Source organism: Aphelocoma coerulescens, chromosome 3, assembly GCF_041296385.1.
Source record: "Aphelocoma coerulescens isolate FSJ_1873_10779 chromosome 3, UR_Acoe_1.0, whole genome shotgun sequence".
In the NCBI taxonomy this organism is placed as follows: Eukaryota; Metazoa; Chordata; class Aves; order Passeriformes; family Corvidae; genus Aphelocoma; species Aphelocoma coerulescens.
The window spans coordinates 19724599-19749594 of record NC_091016.1 but is presented as its reverse complement, the minus strand read 5'-3'; the positions used below and the strand labels follow the sequence as shown (position 1 = coordinate 19749594).

At 40.7% G+C, this 24996-nt stretch overlaps 1 protein-coding gene across 1 annotated transcript in view; it reads right to left on the bottom strand.

The window, feature by feature from the left end:
• ALK (ALK receptor tyrosine kinase) overlaps positions 1-24996 on the bottom strand; it is a 312464-nt gene that overhangs the window by 39697 nt on the left and 247771 nt on the right. The window contains exons 10-12 of the mRNA XM_069008374.1: positions 19058-19227; positions 8244-8338; positions 6730-6873 (exon numbers count right to left, since the gene is read on the bottom strand). Of these exons, the coding sequence (XP_068864475.1) occupies positions 6730-6873; positions 8244-8338; positions 19058-19227 (409 nt within the window). The remainder of the gene's footprint in view (positions 1-6729; positions 6874-8243; positions 8339-19057; positions 19228-24996) is intronic.

The following is a 24996-nucleotide window of genomic DNA, read 5'->3' as shown; positions in this document are numbered from 1 at the left end:
TGTTCACCCACTCACCTGCCGTCCTCGGGCACCCTGGCAAGGTCCCCAACACATTGGCAAGGTCCCACAAGCAACATTTTGCAAAAAATGTCATTTTGGCTCTATTGAAACAATTGAAAAAGAAATTTCTTCCTTCATAATTTTCTTTCCATAAAGAATTTACTGATTGATATATTTATACACACAGTTGCTCATCCTTTTGCACAGTAGAAATTCTAGCTTTCACACAGTTTGTCTAGATACATGAAATGCACAGCAATCAACTTGCTGGATTTCAGCCACGGCACAAGGGAAGTGATATCCCGCTCTTGGAAAACAAAGTGAACAAAACCCCACAAGACTTAAAATTACTAATTTGTTTGAAGCTCTGATACCACTTGCAGCCTGAGGCAATGCTGCTGCAGGCACTGCTGCAAATAACAACCAGCAACACTGAAGAGAAAACCGTGGGGCAAAGCCTAAGGCACATTTGTACTTCTAACAGAGAAAGCGATTTCACTGGCACATATACAGCACACAAACTCCATGCCACAAACCAGAAAGAGGCATTTTGGCTGCACCTCAAGGGCCTAAATGTATTAACTGACATTTGTTAAATCAAGCTGGTTTGAACTTAGTTTAAGCTCATTCCTGACCAAAACTTCAGTGATTTGAGCAAATTGCCAACCAAGCACCAAGGTACTTGGCTTATTTTGGAACCTGGAGTAACATGCTAGTGAAACGCTTCAGTGCTTTAAAACAGCGTGTAGACAGTTTGTGGAACTTGCTGTGACAACCTCTATGCAGAGCAAAAGGCTATTCCTACTTCCAGTAGAGTAAAAATCCACATTAAAAAGGGCTATAAATTCTCATGTTTCAGGGGCATAAGAACCCTGGTGGCTAAACTTCTGGATGCAATTAATTCTTCCTCAGGGAGTACATTTTACCTCTTCTTCTCAGGCAGATGTCATCAAGCTTGATGCCATGAACATGTGGAATGTTTGCTTCACCTATTTGTAAAAACTTCCATAAGCATCCTTTGCAATATTTGGCCAATATGGGAAATCAGAGGCTTATAGGAAACTGCCCACTTTAATCTTCACTAACATTTGGCTGCCACTGGCACCATGGGCTGTGTGGAGAGCTGTAGATTTTACTCAGTGCATAAGCAATCTCAGTTATGCATTACCAGTAATTCCAGGGTTGGTCTGTGCTGGAAGCCTGTAGGCAAAATATACTACAAGCATATATAAGACACATACTCATTGAGGTAAGGATTTCAATTTTGCTTTGGGTTCTGCCATTTAACAGTGTTCTGTGAGCAGTAATTGGAGATTATTACCTTTCCCACAATTGAATTTGCCAGAGATTAATGGGGCAGGGGGTTGAAAGATGATGGTAAGTGGCAGAACTAGGTTGTGCTCACAATCACAGTCCCTGACCTGTTAAGTGTGTCTACAAAATGGTATTAAGGGGATATAAACTGATCATAGAAATTAGTGAGTCTTGCCGGCAAAACAAGAACCAGTTACAGAGGTATGACTAGATTAAGAGAGGTCAGCTTTTCCACTCTTTATGGAGTTACTATTTCTGTCTCTGTTTTCTAAATGAGGGCGGCAACAGAAGGCTTAGATGAGTTTTTCAGTTCAGCAAGAGCATCTGCAATGATGACAAATGTATGCCAGATTGATCCTGAGTATCATTTCAAATAAATACTCAAAAGCTTGATTGATGCTTTAGATTTTTCTTACGTGTTTACATATAGGGAACACTGTCAGGGCATCCTTGTAGGAAATTGTGGTCAGTGTAAGAGGGTAAGAGCACTACTGACTTTGGACAGCAATGAGAACTCTTTGTTTCTTGCCACCTTCTGAAACCAGACACTAACAAAGCAGCATGAAGAAAGCTAATTTCTTTTCCCTTTTATGTTTCACAAAGAGTCTTCCATAAAGGGTGTTAAATGATACTTGCTACCAACTTTTTGGATTTGTTTTGCTCATAATTACACAGAATGGTAGAAATGCACATTAGACAACAAAGACCAAGTTGGGTGGAGGTGGAAAAATTGTTTCAAAACCTTTCCTGAGATTTATAGCAGTTTCTGTACAATTTAAACTGCTATTCTTAAGAGTGAGCAGCTTTGAAATTTAGGTCTGAAACCTGTGAATTGCCCTGTTTATTTCAATTGCATGATTAACTCTAGAGAGCAATTATGCCAATTCAACTTTGCTAGGTTGTATCTGGTTGCGTGCTGATTTTCAGTATTGCACTGTTGCTACTTTCAATCCTACGGAGAAAGCAACTGTAAACACTGCAATAAAGAAATTCATACCTACATATTCTGAGATCCCACTGTTGTGTCCAAACATTTCCATCACTATTCAGAATGTTACTTTTGTTGGGGGGAGGGTACTGGGCTGTTATCCACTGTGTTAATTGATGCATAATATAAAAATGCAGTTCTGCAGATACCTTTATTGCATTATACCAACAGTTCAGTTAGTATAATTGCACACAAAGAGCAACCAAATGTAATTTTCTTTTACTTAATACTTGCTCCGCTGTTCCTTTCAGCTCCTTCATCTGATTAACTAATGTGACTGAGAGTTCTTCCGAGAAACAGCCATGGAAGTACTCAAAACAGGACTCTCACTGATGGAAAACACAAAATCTGTGCAACCACTACATGCTGTGGGGAAGAGACTGGAGAAAAACCATAATCCAGTCTGGATGAGAAAATGATTTGATGGCAGTTTCCATGCAATAAACCAAGGCTGCACAATGGCTGGTGGATATGCAGAGAAGAAGGGACAAAACAATGCAAGGTTTGAGGGGAAAAAAGGTTAATATTTTTGCACATTGCATAACACACCGTTTTTGTACTATGCCCTGACACAAATAAGTTGTCAGTGGGACAGAAGAGAAGCTGAAACATCAAAAGAAAGCCTATCCTCATGGCATTTAAAGCCTATTCAGAAGCACCAGAAATCTTTAATTAAAGCTTGATTGCTCTGTGTCTTGTTATCTCCTTTTGCCTACTGAGAATCCTATTTTGTCTCCTTCAGTTTCCATGATAGTACTTTGTTTACCTCAAGTTCCTCATTATTGCTCACTGTATCTTTATATGCCCAAATTTCCCATATTCTAGCCTTGTGTATAAAAGGAAATTGCCCTGGTTTGATATAAATTAACTTTTTAATTGGTAGTTGAATGATAGTATGGTTTGAGCAGCTTTCAGTTTTACTTAAACTAATACCTAATCAATTTAAAACCAAAGACTAAGCCTGGGTTTACAAGAGAATAAACAGCACTCAGCCTTTTGTACAAATTTAACCATCTCAATGAAAAATCCTGGCTCCATTAAAGCTGCTTCAATCTTCTGGTGTATGCAGACCTTGTTACAACTTTTTTTTTCCAGAATCTTGCTTCTAGAATCAAGTTTCACCTGCAAACTTTCAGCAAGAAGCCGGTATTCCAGCAAATAATACATCATTAGTTAATTGAAAAGGAAATAATTTGCACTGCCCTGTGAACACCTAATGGCCACCTTGCACTGCAAGTAACTGTGTGACATGAAAACCTCAGGAATTTTTCTGTGCTGGTCCTGAATATTCCTGTGCTGGTCAAGAAACTTGAGAGAGTAACAGCACTAGTAGTAGAGGTTTCAGGTCTTATTGAACCCAGTGTGTTCATTATCCCAGGTGTGACACACTACAGTGGGTAACACATTTTTGGAAGCTTCCGGATCTTTCACAGTGTGGCTGTCTTGTGTGTTTTGAATCCCCAGTGAGCATGACCTGGAGGCACTCATGACCAGCAGCAGCAAGGCTGAAGAAGCAGGTCAGTAGGTACAGAGCCTGAGAACAGAGAGGACAGGGAGGCTGGTGGTGCTGACCATCACTTCTGCTGGAAATGGATTTCCAAGCACAGGCAAAAGCAGCAGGTGTGTATAAGAGGTTGTGCTTGGATCCAGAGGAGCAAATGGAGGGCCCATGCCCTTGAAAACAATTGAGCTTCTTTGGATTTAATGTTGTGTAAACAAAGTGGTATCTGCCTTTCAGACTGTAGCTCCTGCTGTGAAGGCTGACCTGGCTTGGGGACTAAGGGAGGGCATTTTATTATCCTGTTGTCTCATCAGCTTTAGGAACACAGTTCTTTGTTTTAGTATGATTTCTTAAGAAGGAAATATTATAGTATGTGATCCATCACACAGCTCAAAGATCCTATTAGCTGTAATTACTTTTAGCTGAGTTCATATTGGTCAGTGCAGTCTTTGGGACTTTGGGGTGGCACTGATGCTGTTGGTTCACTCACACAACAGTAAATATGTACCCATCAAAGGAAAGGCCTTGACAGACTCAGCCTGAGGTTTCTTAAATGCATTACGGGATGCAGAAAGAAACAAGATTAAAGCTGGGTAAAACACATAGCCCAGGGACCAAACAAGCATCTGCAGTGTTTCTTGACAGCAAGCAGGGGCTCAGCAACACAAAGGGAAAAGGGGATTTGGTGCTGCAGAGACCCTCAGAAATGCAATGACTTTCACTGCAAGAAGCTGCCACTCAGCTTCTCTGTTTCTGCCCTATCTACTCTGAGGGCATGAGGGGAGAAAATTGCTGTAGGAGTGATTTCAAACCCCAAGGGCTAGAGACAATTTTAGACAGAATATGAACAGGACCAAGGATAAAGCTCAGAAAATAGGCAAGCTGTTTTAGATTGGAATTGTCTTGAATTTTCACCCCAAGGTCATCACAAATTATTTTAATTGCTCAAAGTACCTCAGTGACCTTCTCTTCTACTCTCATGCAATCTGATTCCCTTTATTTCTACTATCTAAGCCTTTCTTTAAATTGAATTCCTCAGATAGGACAGGGAGCAGAAGAGCTAGATGATGTCAGGTCTAGTGAGAAGTAAGAAATAACAAAATGCTCAAAGAAATTTACAGACACAGGATTTCTAGCCCACGCACACCTTACATTAACTTTGCATCTAAAATCTGATGTTTTTTCTGTTGCTAAAACAGTAGGTACCCTGGAAGGAAATGTACAGCTGCCTTAGGAAACTACATCACCACCAACAGAAAGTCAGCCAGAAATCCATAATCTACACCTGCCTACGGATCCTACCACAAGATCACTGACCCAAGGGCAATACTGAGAGCACTTAAAAGAAAACTCCACTTACAGGCAGGAAACAGAAATACAGATACTGAAGGGCGGACTTCAAAGGATCTTCAAAGAGAACATATAAAGATACTTTTGGAAATTATGCCTATGTGACAACCCAAGCTCACACACAACATCTGTAATAGAGCTAAACAGGACCTTTACAGCTGAAGTGCAGCTTCACCCAGCCCAGCATCCTCTCATATGGGCTCATTGCCTCTGTCTCGCTCCCTTGAGGCTCCTGGCAGTGCTGCTGCACTTTTCTTGCTGTGTGATACTCAGGACATAAAACATCAGTAAGATCCATGTGATGGCAACTCAGCCTACCCTGCAGGCTGTCCCCTCAGCCTCTGCTGCCAGAGCTCACTTCACAAGAGAGCTCAGGCAGCAGCAGCTGCCCTGCTGTGGCAGCATGGAGCGGGCTCATAGATCCAGCTTTTCAGGGAGGCTTTGAAGGCTGAGGGCTTTTGGCCACACTGACCAGACTGCTGTCAGCATCAGAGCTAACACCACTAGTTCATGCACCTCAACAGAGCCCTGCATGCAGCAAAATAAAATACAGCCTAGAATAGAACTGATGCAAAGGACTCTTCTTAGGTGGAAGAGTGGGAGAGAAGGAGGCAGCAGGAACAAATCCCTTGGCTTACTGACTGAGCAAAGGAGGCATACATCAACCTTGTTCTCTAACTTGAGAGGTGGTATTTCAAATTGGCAGGTAGGTAGCTGGCCCTAAGAGAGGAGAAGCAGCTGCACACAGTGCTGAGGGCTGCAGTTGTAACAAGTGCTTGTCTCTCCTGTAGCTACTCCTCACTTCCATGGTCAGCCCTGCTGCCCCAGGTAGGCTGGAGGTTGTGGCTGCTCGAACCACTTCCGGAAGAGAGGTTGGCAAGGAGGAGGGAAGGAAGCAGATTCAAATGGAAATGCACCTTTAAAGCCCAAAACAGGTATTGTGAGTATGTGGGAAAGCCTGGGAGAGGAGAGAGGGAAACATTTGGGAGATGACAATGGGAGGGAGAAGGCAGGGAAGGGAATTCTACAACAGGTTGGAAAGAGGAGCTGAAGGGTAGAGGGGAATAAAGTAACATGAACATTCAAGACTGACATTTCTAACAAAATAAAAATCATATTTTTAAAACAAAATCCAATGCTGTACTGTTTCAAATAGACAATGAATATTTTACTGAAAAAGTGAGGCTATGTTAGTTCAAACCAAGTCTATATTAACTGGAGTTGGGTGTTCAGGTTAAAAAAAATCTGAACTCAGTCAATTTGGACACTTCATTTTGATTCCTGCCAATTTTTAGATGACCATGACACCAAACAAACCTATCTTACATTTGAAAACTACACTTTACTTTAAGAAGAGGCCCTCTCTGGTTCTTTCACCAGCTTATGGTCAAAATCCAAGTTACAGTTAGCAGCTAAAGGTAATTCCTTTCTAGAACTTGTTTTGTTTTATTTGTAAGGGACTTGGGAAAAGCTCTAAACAAAGGCTTTGGGGGAAAAATTGCATTTAGCCATATCTAACTGAAATCTGTGGTAGCTGGAAATCTATCTGATGATGCTTCTCAGACTCGACAATTACCTGCTGGATCAGAAATGGGGGCACTGCTGAGCTGGAGATTTCCCAGGAGCTTTTGTTCCCATCCAAACTTCTTCTGGCCACCTCTACTGGTGAGCAAATTGCTTGAGTCTGGAGTGGTACCTCGAGGTGTCTTCTCTCCACTGACTAGGAAACAAGAAATCACAGATTGGTTTATGGCTGAGGGGGACTGAGTCAGTATGTAAGCCAAAATTGAAGCTAAAATAAGGGCTACAGACTTCTGTGCTGAGAGTAAGAGCCTGCAGTCACAGGATATAACATTATTAAAAGAAATGGGCAGGTTTACTTTCCATTTTTGTTACAGAACTGAGACAAAAGAAAAATAAACAGGAATGAGTGGTAGACAAAAGAGCAAGTGAATGAAGACACAAAGCAGAAATACAGAATACAATCTTTAGCAACTGTTACAATTTTTTTTTTTTTAGCCAGTAAAACCATGAGGAATTTTCTTTAATTCTATCTTAATTTTAAGATCTCTCTGAATACTGGAACCTGAGGTATATTGTACTTATGCACAGAAAACAACAGGTATCACTGCATAAATGGAGAGACTCATGCCCCAGGCAATGCAAATTAACATAACACAAAACATGCAAAGCATTCTGACTACAGAATTGGTTTAGAGGTTTTCAATCTGAACAGGGCTACAGAGGTTGCAGCTTCAAGCCTGGGAGAAGAAAGGATGCACTTAAGTTCTGCTGCTCAGCCCAAGGCAGAAGTTTAATTTGTTCAGAGCAGCAATTCTCTAGCCCTTATGTAAGTTATTGGTCTGAGGTACAGGGTGGCAGATCGTTGAACACATTTACAAACGAAGCAATTCACTATGCATGAGATTATGAAAGATGAGTCAGACACAAATGTTTAATAAAAATCTATGTATGGTGAAATCTGGCATCAGAGATATAGACTGGGCATATTCTAGAGGCCAGTCAATCACAAAGCCAGGATCAGAATCCAAATTTTTCCCTAGAGCAGTAGAATGTGAAGATCCTAGTTTCTGATTCAGACTTAAATGTGTGTCAGTGTAAATAAAATAACCTTGTTCTAGTTTAACTGGAGTACGGTACCCAATGTTATTGCCAAGTCAGTGTCAGACACAGGATGCCTGTCTTTCCCCAGCCAGTGTCCAGCTGTCATTCATTTTGATAACTGTCACACAGCAAACCAGGTCATGTGGAAATCTATAATCACAGACTGGCTTCTGCATCAGCCTGGGCGTATAGGTGATGGTTCTGCCTCAGCTGGAAGCTGCTCCCCCACACTGTATGTCTCACTGTCCACTTATGCCAAACTGGAAACCCATTCCCTGCTCTGCTCCAGCAGTAAGAGTGCACCAGAATGGGGTCCTCTGCCTAAGCACAGTGATTTCTGACACAGACCTTTACCTTTCAGAGTCTTTTGAAGATAACAACATCCAGACCGTTCCCCACAGTTTCCGAGTTTCAATTATATGGCAAATAAAAGACAAGTCGTTTGCAGATGAAAGGAAAACTTACTTGTTAAATAACAGTCCAGGCTAAGGGAGACATTGTCAAAAGCAATAATGGCATCAGAGCCTTCTTCCCATGAAGCGGTGATCTGAAACCAAAACCTGCACAGATTGGAAAAAATGGGATTAAATTCTGCTAAAGAACATGAAATTCAGAGCTCTGAACAATTATAGCAGCTTTTGAATGGTGGAGAAAAACTTTTCACATATAAAAATATGAATCGATGGAGAAAGTATGCTCACTCCTAACAAGGAAAGATGATCTGAAGAGGAGAGCTACACATTTATTAAGGTAGACAGAATAAGACAATATTGCCCCTCTTCTCTCCAGAGACAAACAGCCTGAATGAGGGAGAAGTGTATGTGTGTGGTCAGAAAACAAAGTCCCCCGGATTCTGACACAAATAAAAAAACAACCAAACAAACACCCCTCTAAGTGATTTTATTCTCACAAGTGATTTATACCCCAAAGTATTAAGAAAAATAGGTAGGCAGGGCTCCTGAAGCAATCGGGAGTTCCTAAAAGGAACTAGCAATCAAAGGCTGAAACCCTTTTAGAAAGTATTTGGTGTTGATGTGCTCTCTAGGAAGCAAAGGATATCTGACAGCCCTGGCAGTCACAAAAGAGAGGAACTGACACTGGGTAGTCCACAGGAAGAGCAGACCTCATTATCTCTGTATAGAAGATGAGGAGTTTTGCCTTAAATCACTTCCTGATTTAAGGAAAGCTCTCTTTTGCCAGGAAGTTATGCCACTCTTACATTACCAGAAGAAAGATCACTGTAAATTCACCCTCAGTGATATTACAAGGCAACAGGAAGAGCAAAAATTACCCACAACCAAATACTTCAAATCTGACAGTATATTGACCATGCATTAATTTTGTGTACTCATGGATTTAGGTTTTCTCTTAGTTTAGCAAGTTCATGTTCTCTCAATGCATATCTGCCACATAAAAACATAATGCTCTGCTTAGGAAACAGAACAATTTCTGAAAGCAGCCAACCATGGCTCAGAAGTCAGATACAATGCTGAGAGGTTGCATCAAGACTATAAAAACATGAAACTATCACATGCTGTAGAACAAGCTGCAAGTGAATAAAAAATATTTTCTAAACTTAACTCTCTGTTGTATCTCGATGTTTTACACCAGCAGAAGTTAAGCCATTCGTGGTCTCTTTAATGCAGATCTATTGCTAGTGCTTACTGCTCTATCTTTTAGAGATAAATGTTCAGTCAGAATGTGAATTCTTGCAGGTGTTTCAGTTTAGACAAGAAAATGATGACAGAGCAAGGTATTTTTGAGGAGCAAGGTATTTTCTATTTATTTAGAAAGGCTTTAGAAATCCTGTCTCTTCCTTGCAGCAAAAATCTAAACACTAGCAGACTTTATTTTCTTCTCACATACTGTGGTCCTTTCTGCATGGCACAGGGTCTAAAAATATTTTCTCTTAGCTTTGTGCATGTTATTAGTATTCTTACATTAATCTTGGCGATTCCTACTGTTTTTAAATACTACCTCTCCTTTACCAGCAAGCCAACCTCATAACCAAAATTCCAGTGAAGTTTTCCCTAATCATATGCATATTTACTCTGGGACAGCATATTCCTGTGTTTCCAATGGGGATTTTGACTGAGCCTCCTGACTCTGTCAGCAAATGTAACCAACTTCCATGTTGTTCTCAAACACAGGGCAGCTTTCCAGAGGGGACAGTGAGGTTTGGCAGAAGCTAAAACAGACCCCAGGGATATATGCGACTTTGAGGATATGTAGGTTAAAGTGCCATCATCTTCTGCAATTGGTGTTCTTGCTAAGCTACAGCTGGGGACAGAATCAGAAAACCTGACACAACAGAAAAGATTTGTATAGTTACTATGTTCCTCCTTCTTTCGTTCTGGTAAAGAAAAGCAACGATGCTCCAATACTGAAATTTCTCACTCCTTTAAGACATGCATTGCACATATGGAGAGACTTCTTTAAAACTGACTTCATTTGTTGTAACGATGTGAGCAGCTGCCATGGAAGAGCAGGCGACTGACAGGAATAATGGTGGATATGGAATAATGGTGGATATGGTGAAGGAAGAGTATCCCTAGCATCAAAAGAAACTCCAAATTGCAAGACACAATTTTCTTTGCTAAATGATCCATCTTTATCAGTTCAAAAGGTGGCAGCTCCATCCATACAAGTCTGAATATCACAAAAGTGTAGTTTTAGCCTTCCCAAATCCATAAAAAGGGCAACTGAAGATTAATGCTGCCAGCAGTCTCACAGTTCTTAGTTGGGATACCTGAAACCCCTTGTGGGTATGCCTAGGAGGAGAACTGAAAGGAACATAAAATCCTTGGATATTAAATTGGCTTCTGACTGAATTGGCTGCCCTCCTCTTGCCTCCCACTCTCAGTTGCTCTACAGCTGACATCCCACAACACTTCAAATGAAATTACAAGCTCCAGCACAAACATAAGCTGTTCAGTTTGAGACATGCAATACAAAACTTAAACAAAAGCTGTTGAGCAGACATAGTGGGCTCTGATCTACTTTTTCCTGCAAGTCACAGTGCCAGCAGCAAAGATGACTGAACCGTGTGTGAAACAGGTCCTGAACACCACAGGTCACAGTCTGGTATTTTATGGAGAACCAGCACCTACCTCAGGCTGTAAAAACAGACTCTAGCTCAGCAGAAGCTTCTCCTTCCCTGTTGTGTGCTGTTGAAATGCCCAGGAAGAGGTAGGGTGGAAACTGGTTCAGCTGCACATCTTTCAGATGGCTCTGTGTGAAAATCAGTGCCCTGCACACAGTGACCCTTGGTGCTGCATTGAAGGGACTAAGTCTGGTGCATTTAATCCTCAACCTGTTCCCTCAGGGTGCACACTAAATGCCACTTGGAGACAGGGACACTTTGATGTGAATTTGTGTTTGTTGATGTGAATTTATGTTTGTAAGGTGTTAAACTGAGGCTGTAGAATTAATTATAAAGACAAATAAACAGTTCCTCTCTGTCAGCTTTTCCTCCACTACTGCAGACTAGCTCAGGGAGCAGAAGAGACATACTTCAGTAAAGACTACTGTGGACCTTCTTTGTGCCTCTAGGCAATGAAGCACTTCTAAAAATATCTTCAGGCAATTTCCTTGGCAGAACCTAAGGTTCATGCCCCAAGGTGTTACGCTTTGATGCACTTTTCATGTCGTGTCTCTTCAAACAATAAAGGGTTGTTCTTATGAGAATTATCAAATGTTCAGCTCCTAAGAACTCAAAGGCATGATACAAACCAGTATTTCTCTTGTTGAAGGGAGTGCCATGTAACATGCCCATATCAGAATGCAATAGATTGCTTTTTACTTTTATTTACAGTTCATTCAAGTTAAGAGACAGCCTTGCTGATTTCACCTGCAGGAGCACCGGGACCAGAACTCTTGAGAAGTTTCCACAAGTTCACCAGAGATGAAAAAAATGACAGAAATGTCCCTAAATACAAAAATTCTGTGAATGCTAAACACTGTTAGGACCATCAGTGCTGCTTTGGTTGCCTATTAATCTTATTTTTTCCTAACACGAAAGCAGTTTCAGTACAAACCTTCTCTTGAGACCAGCATTTCTGCAACAAATAGTTCATCATTTTATCTTCTCTAGTTTAATGCCACTATTAATTTAGAAATATGATGTCTTTCAAATTCCATTGAAACAAGATCATCAGTTAACCAACATTTCAATCATTAGCTTTGGTGGCTTTAGCTTAATGGGCTAATTAAGGGAAATTTAATCAAAACTGAAGATGGAAATGTCACACATCAGTGAGATGAAAAAACCCCACAGACAACCTCATTCCCTTGCTCCCTCTCTCTCTTTTTTTTTTTTCTTTCCCTTTGATCCCTGAAATCAATGAAATAACTCCCTCTGACTTTGGTGGGAGCTGATACTGAAGCAGCAGCAGCAGCAGATGTTACTGCAGTGACTCAGAACAGCTCTGGAGGTGACAATGGTGACTGGTGTTTCTGCGCAGATCAAAAGGGGGAAATCCTGACTGCACACCCAGTACCTCCACTGGCTCCAGTACAGCACAGACACTGGACCACAGCCATGCACAGACACACCCACTGCAAACACAGATGCTGCAGTGAACGGCCATGAAAGAATATTCCTGAAGGCAATTATACAGGAGCAGCAAAAGTAGTGCTGGCAAGTTTGTCATGACTTTGTTGCTTACTAAATCCCAGCAACTTCTTCACATGGAAGCCAAATCCTCATCAGATAAGTCTGTGTTTGTAAGCTAGATTTCTTCATAGGAATGAAAGTGTGGCAGCTATGAAATGCTTTAATGACTTGGATATTAGAAAAATTATTACTCGAGGACTGGTGGAAATTACTTCTTAACTGTCTCCTTTTGCCCTACTCAACTGGGAGCACAACTAGAAAAAAGGTTCCTTAGATGTTTGACAGTTGGGAAGTACAAGTTACACCCTGCAGAGCTGAGTGCTAGCTGAGCTGTGAAAGAAAAGGCACACAAAGGCCTTTGTTAAAAGAAATTCTGTTTGAGGCAAATAGGAAATGCTGTACCGGGGGGACAACACCCCCTCTCCCCCCATTTCAATCTCATCTCTGGGGAACATCAGCTCCTCCATTTGAAGGATACAATTTTACATCCATCCAAAAACCACTCAAGGGTGACCACTGCTCAAATATTTCAGAATCACAGATAAGAAATGGCAAAAAATGAGCTTTTTTGGTTTGTTTCTTTGGCCCTGTCTGTGATCTGTCAATCCAGATGAACAGTTCTTTGAAAGTGTATTTTAACTCAGTTAAGTCTCACCAAAACGGGATAACATCAAAGACCTTTCCCATTCCTCAGGCTTTTTGAAGCTTGGGTTTCATTTCAGCGTGGTCAATGTTTGAGCTTCGTCACATCATCCCGGGTTTTCTCTTCAGTTGGTCCTTTTTGACTACTTATTTTTTTCTTGGTCCTAATAGAAGACTGGTTCACCCCAAAATATTTGGGGCTTATTATAGAGGGAGATGCAGAACTAAATGTGTGAAGATATATTTATAGCTATGTTGGTATAGCCTCCATGAGGACAAACTCTTTTGCTCACATCATCAATCCTTAGATCTTCATTGCACAGAAATGTTAGCTTTTGCATGTATTTTATCTTCTTCTGATGGAAGGGAAATAAAAAACCCATCCTCATTGCAGTGAAGACCTCTGTGAACCGATTTTGTGCAAATTCTGCAGCTCCCTCCCTTCAGTAACTATTCTGTATTCCACCTAAATATTGTCCCTGGCTCATACAGACAGTTCAGGTTTTCATTATCCAGCCTCAGGCAGCTGCCTTCATCCCATTATTTTAGAAAGGCTCATAATAACTATTTTTTTTCTTTTTGTCATAAAAGACAGGGATTATTAACCAAGATTGAGCGTTAATCTCCTCTGTACTCAATCCCCATGCAGTGACACGAACACAGTGTGTCTGTACGTACAGATCTCATTTCATAACTGGTAATGTTTTGCCTCTGACGGAACTGATTTCTCTCTCTACCTAGCTAAAATAATTATGGCTGAACCTGCTTGAGACCAAGGTTCTCACAGAATGGAGAAATTTCAGATCACTAACCCTTATTACATTTGGGTTCCCATTAACTTCTCTGTTACAAATGATGCATTGTTAGCTCACTTCATAAAGGAATACTTATTATTTGGGATAAAAGACACATTTAGATGGAATAAGATTATTTGGAGAAATATAAGCATGCTAACCAAACTCAGTTACAGTGACAGAATTGCCATGCAGGAAGTTACTTAATAGCTAGTAATAAAGATTGAGATTCAAAGGTGTTATTAAAGGCTGTCATGCATGTACAAAATCTGTCACAGGCACTCTGCACACACTGTCACCAAAACCCCCTTTTCAGATGCACAGAACAACCATTTGCAGAGTAACTCTTTCAGAAGGACAGTAGCAGACAGACATAATTAATGCTAAAGAGCAGAAGAGCAGTGATATGGTTGTTAAGGTCTCACTGCTTGTAACAAAGTAATGTGTGGCCACCTCAGGACAACGCAGTCTGGGCTTGTTGGATGGATGTAAGACAGAGACTGAAGAGGTCTGGGTGCAGATGTGACCAATTAATATACACGTGGTAATGTGTAGGCAGACATATGACTAGCTTTCATGGAGGGTCCCCGTTTCTTCTTAGAAGAATGGGAAGAAAATTTAGGAATAACATGAGATAAACAGGTCTCTGGGTCAAAAATGTTGCCATGAATCTTCCTTTTCCTTTTCTTCCTGAATGGGAAACCTGACACTCAGAAACTTATTATAAATAAATTCTGAAAGGAGTGTGAGGGAGAGACAGAGCAATACAAGAAAAATTACTGAACAAGAAGAGTGCTTAGCCACAGCTGGTGGAGATACAGGGGTATGAGATGAGACAATTTCTTTTTACTGCTACAACGAGTGAGAGGGTCCCCAGGTGCTGTGGCTGCCACAGAGCTGCTGAAGGATCCAGGCAGAACAATCTCACTCCCACGGACTGAAAGGGAATCCCACATGGAGATGGAGACAAAAACTTAATGAGAACCAGTGTGGTTTGTAAAAATCCAGCAAGTCTGCAAAATCGGAATAGGTAATGAAGTCACTTTAAAAAAAAATAGAAAGTGCAATTGTTGGGACATGAGTTCTGACTTGTTACAACAGAGTTATCACCCTCTGAGGTAACTGCTGTCTGTAGGCCTTTCTGTTTTCCTTCTCAGGAAGCTCTCATCCTTACCAGCCTTCCAGGTAAGTCACCTTACTGATCCCTTCCAACATAGTAAAATTCTCAGTCTGTGTTCAGGAGAAGGTCATCAGCAAGAAAATAATTTTGAAGCTCTCTGAGCACAATGGGACCAAAAGGAAATTGGTTTTTCACTTTCTGAACATGCTTCCCTGCTAGAAGGACATGGCCTGGCCTTGCTATCAGTGACAAGGCAAATGGTGCTGCTATTTATTACTGAAAATTTAATTTCCTGGGACCTCAAGTAAACTCCTCTCACTCCTTCCTCCGTCTGGCCACTACTAATTAAGACTGGCTGAAAATTTAGATGTTGTAATGCCAAAAAAATTAAACTTAAGAAGTAAACCAAAGAAACCTTTCTAACCAATAAGCACATTTAAATTCCTTTTATATTTCTACACAGTCTTCTTCTGTCATGAGACTGCACTGAGGTAGGACAGGTTACTATTAATATTAGCCACTTTTACCAGATTTCCCTTACAGAGGTTACAGTGAAATCTTTAAAGAAAAGGATTAGTAGAGAATATAGGCCTTGAAAGTCCAGAGCTGGGCTGGGCTGGCTCACACAGAATCTACTTCCAGACAACTTCAGTCAGGTGGTAGAAGGACCCAGAGAACTTCTGGTCTGCATGCTGCTCCACATGGCTGGCCTCAGCTTCATCAAAGGAGTAAAAATCAAGAGATTTAGAATTTGTTTCTTAAAGCATTAATTTTCCAGTCAGGCCTCAGCCTATTAGAGTTAATCCTTTTCCACCTCTCACACTGTGTAGCAAACAGTTGCTAAGCGTTGGAGATAATGAGCATCAGCCTACAGCAAGCTCCAGAGAATCCCTTAGTTACACGTGCTTGTATTTTATCTGTGCTGTACCTTAACCACACTGTTGAACTAACAGAATGTCTAATTATTAGCTACACAAATCACTCATCTTCAATTACATCAGGCTTCTGTTTGCTCTTATTGTCACCTTCCCACATTATCATTACTAAAATTTAAATTCACATGTACTAACTAAAAGCAAATATATAAAAAAAGCAACTACCAGCTACAACACAGCTTTCAAGACTGTTTCCAACTTGCATTTCTGTGAAGTTAAAAAGGAAACGTCCTTGACAAGCTCATCACTTTTCACTGGAAAGCAAATAATAATTTTCCATCAAATAAAACAATTTTACAATAACGTGGTTCTCTACTCTACTCTCAGTTGAAATGTTGTAGTATTGCACTAATGTGTAAATTCCAGTAAGTAAAAATAACAATATCTCTAGCTTTCACCAATCTGTGCAGATTATTTGATTTGCAGATAATGCATCCTTCAGAGAGGGGTAAGTGGCTCTACAGGGGATAACAAATCACAGCAAGGATTGTTTGTTCATGTTGAGTGTATCTCACTGGCAACTTAAAATGCAGCATCTCTGGAGGTGCTGCCTTTTGCCTCTGGTAGGCACAACCTGTTCACCCAACAGCTTAAGGAGCTCTTGCCCATAGCTGGCTTCTTTAATTGTAGCTGCTTTCATGACACATCCTCGACCAGGCCCTTGGCACTTCCCCCACAACGCACAGAAGATACTGAGCATTTGGAATTGGGTTACAACTCCGTTCATCAACTCTGTTAGTCAACACAACACATGAGCTAACTCTCAGGACTGCTCTGCCAACATCTTCTGGAACAAGGAAGGATAGATAACTTCGGGAAGACATAAAGTGCCAGCACTTCAGCTTCTTTCGTGTCCATACAGAAAAGTCAAGACCTCACAGAGAGTGAAATTGCAATTGCACGTGTCCAAGGCTTCCCAGGCTAACACAGAGCTAGAAATCTACCATCCCTTGGCCACAAATTTAACTTCTTTGTCTTAGTCCTTCCTCCTTTCTGTTCTTGCCAATTCACCTGAAATGATCTAGCTGTGATTTTCTGCCAAAGTATGATTTCTCCCAAAAGCCTGAGGGATATCAAACATTTAAGAAATGTCTGTTTCTAAAGATAGAGCTGATCTAATTTCTTGGAAGTCTTCCTAATGATTCTTTGAAGTGCTGTAAGCCAAACATGGAAATTATGGCTAAGCAGCTTTTAAACAAGCATGCTTTTGAGCAGTTTTAGAGCACATTATCTTGTTATTAATAACACTTTCCATTCAGCTTCCCAATCACAATAGAACATGCTTTAATTTTGTATGAAACTGGTATACTGGTGTGCTTTACTCGAGAGCTTTACTTCTATGAGCTGATTTAAACTCTCAGCTCCTCCTGTAGGAATATCTGCAATATCATGGTTCTAACACAGACCCTCACAGCTTCTGACACAGGAACCAATTAGAAAAAGACACAGCAAGCTTTCAGCAGCACCAGCACTGCATTCACATCAATTAAGTACTTCTTACAGTTCAATAAAACTGTCATTTATCTCCATTTATACACTGGAGTCTCACTGGTACCATTTTGGTGTATACTTCCATAGAATTCCTTCCCAATCTGTTCATCAGTCCAGATTTTCTAAAAAACAGGTTTTGAGACGGTAAGAAAGATGCTTGCAGTATTTTCAAGTCTCACAGGAGACTTCTTTCTTCCCAGGAAGGATTGGCTTCAATTCAATCAATCTTAGAAGAAAAATTCATTAATACAGTGCACTTTCTGTGAATAAATAAGGACAAAAACTTTTCAAGAAACACCAAAACTTCAAAGTTTTCCTTGCTTATGTCTTAACCTCCAACAAACTCCCTCCCTTCAGGGAACCCATCTGTCTGTAAGAAATGGGGAAGTAAGCATGTCAGCACCGTGTTATCAGCTGAATCCATGATTTCTCATGAACCACTGCTAGCCTGGCTCCTAAGATCAAAGTGTTCTCTGCCTGACTGTGCAACCAGAGAGAATTTAAAGGAAAGCAATATTACAAGGGTACAGAATAATTCAGGTACAAAACATTCCCCTGGCAACATTAGGAAATAAATCACATAAATAATAATGGCAAAATATACCATTCTTCAAAGGAAACACAGCTGAAGGGAATGAAGCAACCAGGTATTTTTACAAATGGTGCTTCACCAGTGACTGCACAATAAGCTTTATGCTGGCATTTTAAAAATCTTTGACGCACACATATTAATTATACATTCAGGACCAAAGCATTGGCAGTGTCCTTGTTGTATTTGCAGCCTGTGTGCATCCCCAAGTGCCAGTAAGATAAAAGACATATTCATATGTTTGTTCAAAGTTCTTACAAAGCAAACTGCCCCTTAATGAAATCCATTATTTCTAGGGCACAGGTTTCCAAAAAGACAAGGGAAAGCAGTGCTCATGACACAGATGGTAGATGCATCTTGCAGCCCAAGGGCCAGGGCAGCAGGAGGTGAAGTATGTCTGTGCCTTCTCTAGAAACAGCACACACTAAAAGCAAACAATGAACAAGAGTATTCCCTTAAAGCTGACTTGTAAGAAATAGCTAAAACAACATTCTAAATAAACATATGCTACCAGATTAAGCATATGCTACCAGATAAACCTTCTGTGCTTAAAGCCAGAACAGAGCCATGCACAGCCCTTTAGTAAGGTGAGCCTTCAGCTAGAGCTAAAACAAAAGTGTTCAGTTGAATCCTTGTCTGATTTTGCACCAGGCTCTTTCCCCACCTCTTCATCCTCAGATCTAGACACAATGAATACCAGGGGCTTTGACATCCAGAAAAAATATCAGCTATGGAGCTCACATCCATCTCTAGTAAACTACGAAAGAGCACCAAACATAGAACAGTATGCCAAGAGAGTGGTTCCCAGCTGATGAAATGGAGACACAGAAGTTTAAGCATCTTGCTGTAGACTACCCATTGACCCAGTCTGTGAGCCAAAACTTTGACTTGGGAGTTGCAAAATTGTGTGCTTTGATCTAAATACTCCACTATTCTCATTCTCTGCTTCTAACAGAAGATGCCTCATGGAGGACAAAGCTCTTCTCCCCGAGGGAACAGCTTCCAGGAGCAATGCTGGCCATTTTCATCACCAGGTAGCTAGTGCTACCTGGTGATTGATCACCGTGCAGGAGAATGAGGAGAAGACTCATACCTATCCATTATATCTGGGAGAGGTAAGATTATCCACTGCCATATTCCCAAGCCTTCACTGTTCTCTGAATGCCAGAACGTCCAGCTCTGCTCCTTTCCCGTCTTGTTCTCCACCAGCACCAGGGATACATTTCCCAGCAAGACACCATGGATGAGCCATGCCATTCGTAGCTAGAAGAAACAGAACATATGAGATCAAACATCACAAACATTATTCAAAAGTTAACAAAATTCTCAATTCTTCTTTCATTGCTTTCTAATCACCAAAAAGTTGATTCTCCCATCCTTGTGCTCATGTCCTCCCTTTAGGAAACTCCACAGATGTGGAAGCCTGTAACACTTTGTATCTGCTATTAAACGTTGAAACTACTCACCTTTTTTTTTAATTTGTAAAGTTGAGTCTAAACCATCTGTTTTAGCTTTCACATATGTGTCTAATTTTAAAGGGATAAGCTTATGCCTCCATTGTTTGAAGTACAAGACTACACTCCCCTAAGATGCCACCTAAGAGATTCAAGTTAAGACAAACAACTTTCTCAGCAATAAACTTTTCTATTCCAGCAGCAGCAGAAAAAAACACAGGGAGAAGAGCTGCAATAAGCAGGCATCACTAGTAATCACATCCACATACCCCAGATACTCGTTTAAAAAATCAGATTTTACTTTCCATCCAAGTTTCTACAGATTTTTCAATTAAAGTTCAGTAATAATTTGGTGGTTTTTTTATTAATTAAAATACTTTAGAGAACCATTTTTCTAACATTTTTGTTATGATAATGTAATTGAATCCATTTCTATGCATTTATCCCTGTATGTAAAATTATTTCATGCAGTTTTCTCATTTTATGACTTTCGCTCCCTCATTGTATAAAAAGAAAAACAATTCCTTCCATATCAGGCTAGTTCTACAACCCATGAAGAGGAGCTAGCCCTTTGTTGAGAAAGAGCATAAGTAAAATACACATATATATTTTATTCAGGAGCTGGGTGTCATCTCAATAACCAGTAGAGGTGAGAATGCAAAGGAATGAGTTTATTAGAGCTACATTAGCGATGGATGTTTTGGACACAAGAAAGTGTTCAGCACAGCCTCTAGTATCCATACATATTCAATAAAGCATTCTATTTTTTAGCACTTCAAAGCCACCACCAAAGTCAGAAGGCTCAGAATTAAGTTTGTATTTTACAAAGGAACACCTGATAACATTTCTTATTTTCTTGCTTTGATAGAAAGAAAATTCATATCCATTTCTCAGCATAAAACAAAACTGCTAAATTTTGCTTGCTGTTCCTATATCACGGTGTAAGTTTTTTTTGGCAGGCAAATCAGATGTAGGCATCAAAAGGACAGAAGTGTTGCTATTGTTCCCAGTTTATGATCACAATTTTGGAGTGGGTGGAACAAAATTCTGGATATCCATTATATTAATTATCAGTACTGAATTTGGGTAAACACTACAGCTCATCTGCCTGCCTCCAAAGCTACAAAGAAAGAAGTGACTTTACACTGCAAAACTATGACAGAGACTGAATAATCTAGATGGGGCTCTTCTCTTTCTCTCCAGTCCAAAAATCACTGGAATCACTCCTGGGTCCATTGTATTGTAGGACTCAAGGTTTGATAAATGTACACACAGATCCACCAGTTTGGGTCTGTGAAACCATTTTGTTACATTATTTTGGCCATACATCCAAAATTGATATGTAGGTTTTGAGTGGTTCAGCAAACTATCACAGGCGCCTTCCAGACCACTTCTGGGGACAAGCTGGTCAAGACTGGACACTGGTCAAGTCTGACTTCCAGCTCACTCCCACCCCAGTACTGGGAGAGGACTCATGGAATCCCATGGTTATTTCCAGTGTCGGACAGTGGAAACCACAGCACTAAGCGTGAGAATTTTCACCTCCCAGACACCAGAGAGGAAAAGCAGGATGCCAGGAACTATTTCAGATTCACAACATGAAGGCCAAGGAGGCAGCTGAGGAGAGCTGAGTTCATACCCGACAACCAGAGCCAACACTGATGAGAGAGGCTGCTGACAAATGGTGGTGGTATAGGAGGCTAATGCCTTCAAACTTGGTGTCTGCATGGCTGCTCCTGACAGGTGACAATCAAGATGAAAGAATTTGTTGGGCATTCTATATTTTCAAATGCCTACAAAGTGAGGCAATTTTTGTGTGAATTCAAAGAGAAAATTTGTACCTTTCAGACCCAATAAAGTAATTTCCCTTTGAGAAAGATCATCAGGATAACTATTTGTTTTAATAAGTTTGGAATGCCAGTGGGCATTTAAAACCCTCCAGCTATACCAGGGAAAGCAACTCCTCTTACTAAGAGTCCACATGTCCACTTTTAGGACCCCAATGCCAATTCCCTGTGCAACACATTATGTGACATTTTTAATACAGGTGAGTTGGAGCAACTTCACCGTGCCATTTTGGTAATTTAAAATTTGAGAGGTAAAGCCCTGAAACTCCCACCAGGAAGAAGCTTTCAGACCTCTGTCTCTTCTGGAGACCTGCCAGAAGGTAAGAGGCAACATCTACATGGTCAGAAGTGAGGGAAGAGCGAGCCTTTGATAGCTGTTAACGTAACACTAGAGCAAAAGCTGAAGCAATTGATGAATTGGAATGAATGCCTTTGCACACATGTCAGCTGTTTGAAGGAAAGAAATAGCTGGCAATAGATGTGGGAGATCAGCTCATTGGCAAAGTGCAATATGCGAACTCTAATGAACTGGCTCTGAGTGAATCGACTGGCACTGTGTCCAAATGGGCATTTTTGGCTGTGATTTCCATGCTTTCTAAGCTTCACAGCAGGGCAGTCCAGGTCTTTTCACACCTGCTGAAGTGAACCAGAGCAGATGATGAGCTGGATACCACAGTAAAGGCTTCTGAATGGGGCTGGCATTCATTCTGTAGAATACAGCATCAATGATGGCAGATGGTACTACATACACAGGGCGTCCTGCAAGCAGAGCAGTGGCACATTTGGAAAAATCTAAATCTGGGCTGTTGGTGGAATACCCCAACGTTATGCATCAAACATCTCCCTCTGTGTTAAACTAGCAGCAAAATATTCAGGAGCTAGAAACATCACTGAGAAATTAATTAAGCATGGAAGGTAGGCTCGGCAGCACCTTGCTTTCTGGCTTTAGAACCCACCAGAGCTGGTGATGAGCTGTTCATATGCAAACTCACTGACTTAGTAAATGAAATGTTCTAAACTGATCTGGGGAAAATTAACAGGAGGGAGAGCCCATGGTAAACACACAGCATATTGAGGTAAAACTCAGGTCAGATGGCTACAGGCACTGCACTGCTAACACCATCTGGAAAAATGCCTTCTGAGAACCCCCTTAGCCTCTGAGTTGGTGGAGTTTCTGAACTGACAAACAGGAGACTCAATTAATCCCAGAAAGAAAAAGAAAAAAACCCAAAAACCTAATCCTTATCAATATCAACAGGGCTTGGCAGGTGAAGAAAAACAAGGAAGGTAGATTTTCCAGCACAAGCTGCATAATTTCAAGACCACTTGAGAACTGAGACTTGCATTTTACTTCCTTATAAACAAAAAAAAAAAAAAAAAAAAAAAAAAAAAAAAAATATATATATATATATATATATATATATATATACACACACACACACATATATACATATATACATATATATATATACACACACCTAGAACCTTCTGGGTGAAGTTTGAACCTGCTGACACCTGTGAGTCTACTTTAATGGCTAGAAACATTCCAGCATAAACTAACTCCAAGATGCCTGACCGAGGACCAACGACACACACTCACAGCAGCATAAATAAAACATTCTGCACTGACACCCTGGAGAGCTGCTGTTTCTTTTTCCTCACTTTCTGCATGGCAATGACACTGACTATTAGCATTATGGCCCTACCCGGCAGCAAAATCTACTTGGCCATCTTTAACACAAGTGAAAAAAGAAACTGGAAGAGAAAAACATATTTCAAACAGGGCTTGCAGTAAAATATTTTTAAGAGGGCAGAGAAGAGTCTACAGGCATTTTGCTCCCAAGGAACTGCAGGAGTTGGATCTCACTGGTGGCTCTCTGGCCAGCAATGCCTCAACTCTGCACCACAGGCTTTCATCTTGTGAGACAGCACATTACTTAGTTCTAATGCTCCCAAGTCCTTGCTCCCCCTCCATGATACTTGCTCAAAGGAATTGCTCAAAATTTGCCTGACAAGGAACAGTGGATTCTTGAAATGCAGACATTTATTCTCCTGAAAAACATTACTGTTTTCTTGGATGTTCTTCACTGGAAGGGGAACAGTAGAAATTGTTTTCAGCTGTGAATGCACTGACCCAGTAAATGTAACTCATGTATTAAAGAAGCTCGGAAAACATCTGTCTTGGGGTGACCTTATGATGTGTATCCCATATTGCTGCCTATGCCCAGACATTAATTCCTGTGCCTTTCTATGCCTCTAAACTGAGCCCGAGAGGGGGAAGGAAAAAAAACTGAGCAAAACTTTTTCAAAGCCGTTTGCAGCTTGTTCAAGGTCACACACAGATAGCAATTGGTTTTCCCCGCTGCGGCAGGGAAGGGAGGAAGCACCCGGCTTGCTGCGCCCAGAACAGTTTTTTTGGCCAGTGGTTCAGCTGCTTTTTCTCCAGAGACAGACTGAGAGTTGAATTTTTCCTTCTCTGGAATTTCAGATTTTCTCCTGGACTGCTTGATTGCTGTAACATCAGAGCACATCAGGAGGACTTTCCACCGGGCACAGAGGGCCTGGCCCCGGCCCAAGCCCCAGCTCTGAGGAGACCAAAGGGAGGACTCTGACACTTTCCCAGGTTTTTCCTCCACAGCGAAAGATTTTACCATTTAACATTATTTTCCTTTCCCGTGTGTTTGTTAAATAAATAGTTTTATCTTCTTCACTTTCCTTCGAGGAAAGTTTATTTTTTCCCAAACCTGGTGGGGGAGGGGTGGTTGTGCCTTCTCTCAGAGGATCTATTTCTAAATTTGGCCAAACCGGTACAACATCTCACTGTTGAGGAGAAACTGAAGCTGCAAGTTGGAATATGATTTGCACAGAATTAGGCAATAGCTGCAGACAGTTTTGCCAAGTCCCAGTGAGCTTTGTACATGAATATGATCTACCTTTGACATGTGAAGTTTATCACACTGGCAATATTTTTTTTTCTTACTAGACATGAGAAATGGTTGCACATAACAGTACGAGCAAAGACATCTATTAGCACTGTTCAGCAATTCAGACTTGGACTCTTATGCATAATAAAGAAGATCAAAAGGTCTTGGTCCTGGTTTTTGGCCAGATCTAGAACAATGCATGATCAGACTCTCTCGCAGTCTGCAGACACTTCTGCTTTACACTAGGACTCAGGGATGCAAGCAAAAACCATTTTTAAGTGATAGAATTATAATTAATTGGTCTAATTAAGTAGCTTTAAAATATCTAGGCAGGCAAGAGAAGCTTGTGTTTTATATGAACAGATTCTCCCACTATTTATTCTCACATTGTTTCTTACTTCATTTCAGAAAACAGACAAAGAGGAAAATAAAAGCAACAATAAAAGAGAAAGTGTTCAAAATTTTGCTGTTGGAGTACTGTGGGATGACCAGCCTTCAAGAGATTTCAGATGCTATAGATCCTCTGATCCAATGTCACAAAAGCCACGTGGGAAAGGAAGCAAGAGAAGACAGATGACAGTGAATAAGCTGTACAGATTTTAAAATCAACACTTTAAAATAAAGAAGTATGCTAACAGTATTCTGCCAAATAAAGCACATGAAAGGCTGAGCTAGAGGCATATCTATGTTGCATTTTTCATGCTCGTAAATTTTCAGTGTCAATGTTATTACCATGTATGCTTCTAAGTTATTTAAAGCTCAAGGAGTAGAGGAGAAAAGGAGACACACTCTGCAGGTGTCAGCATG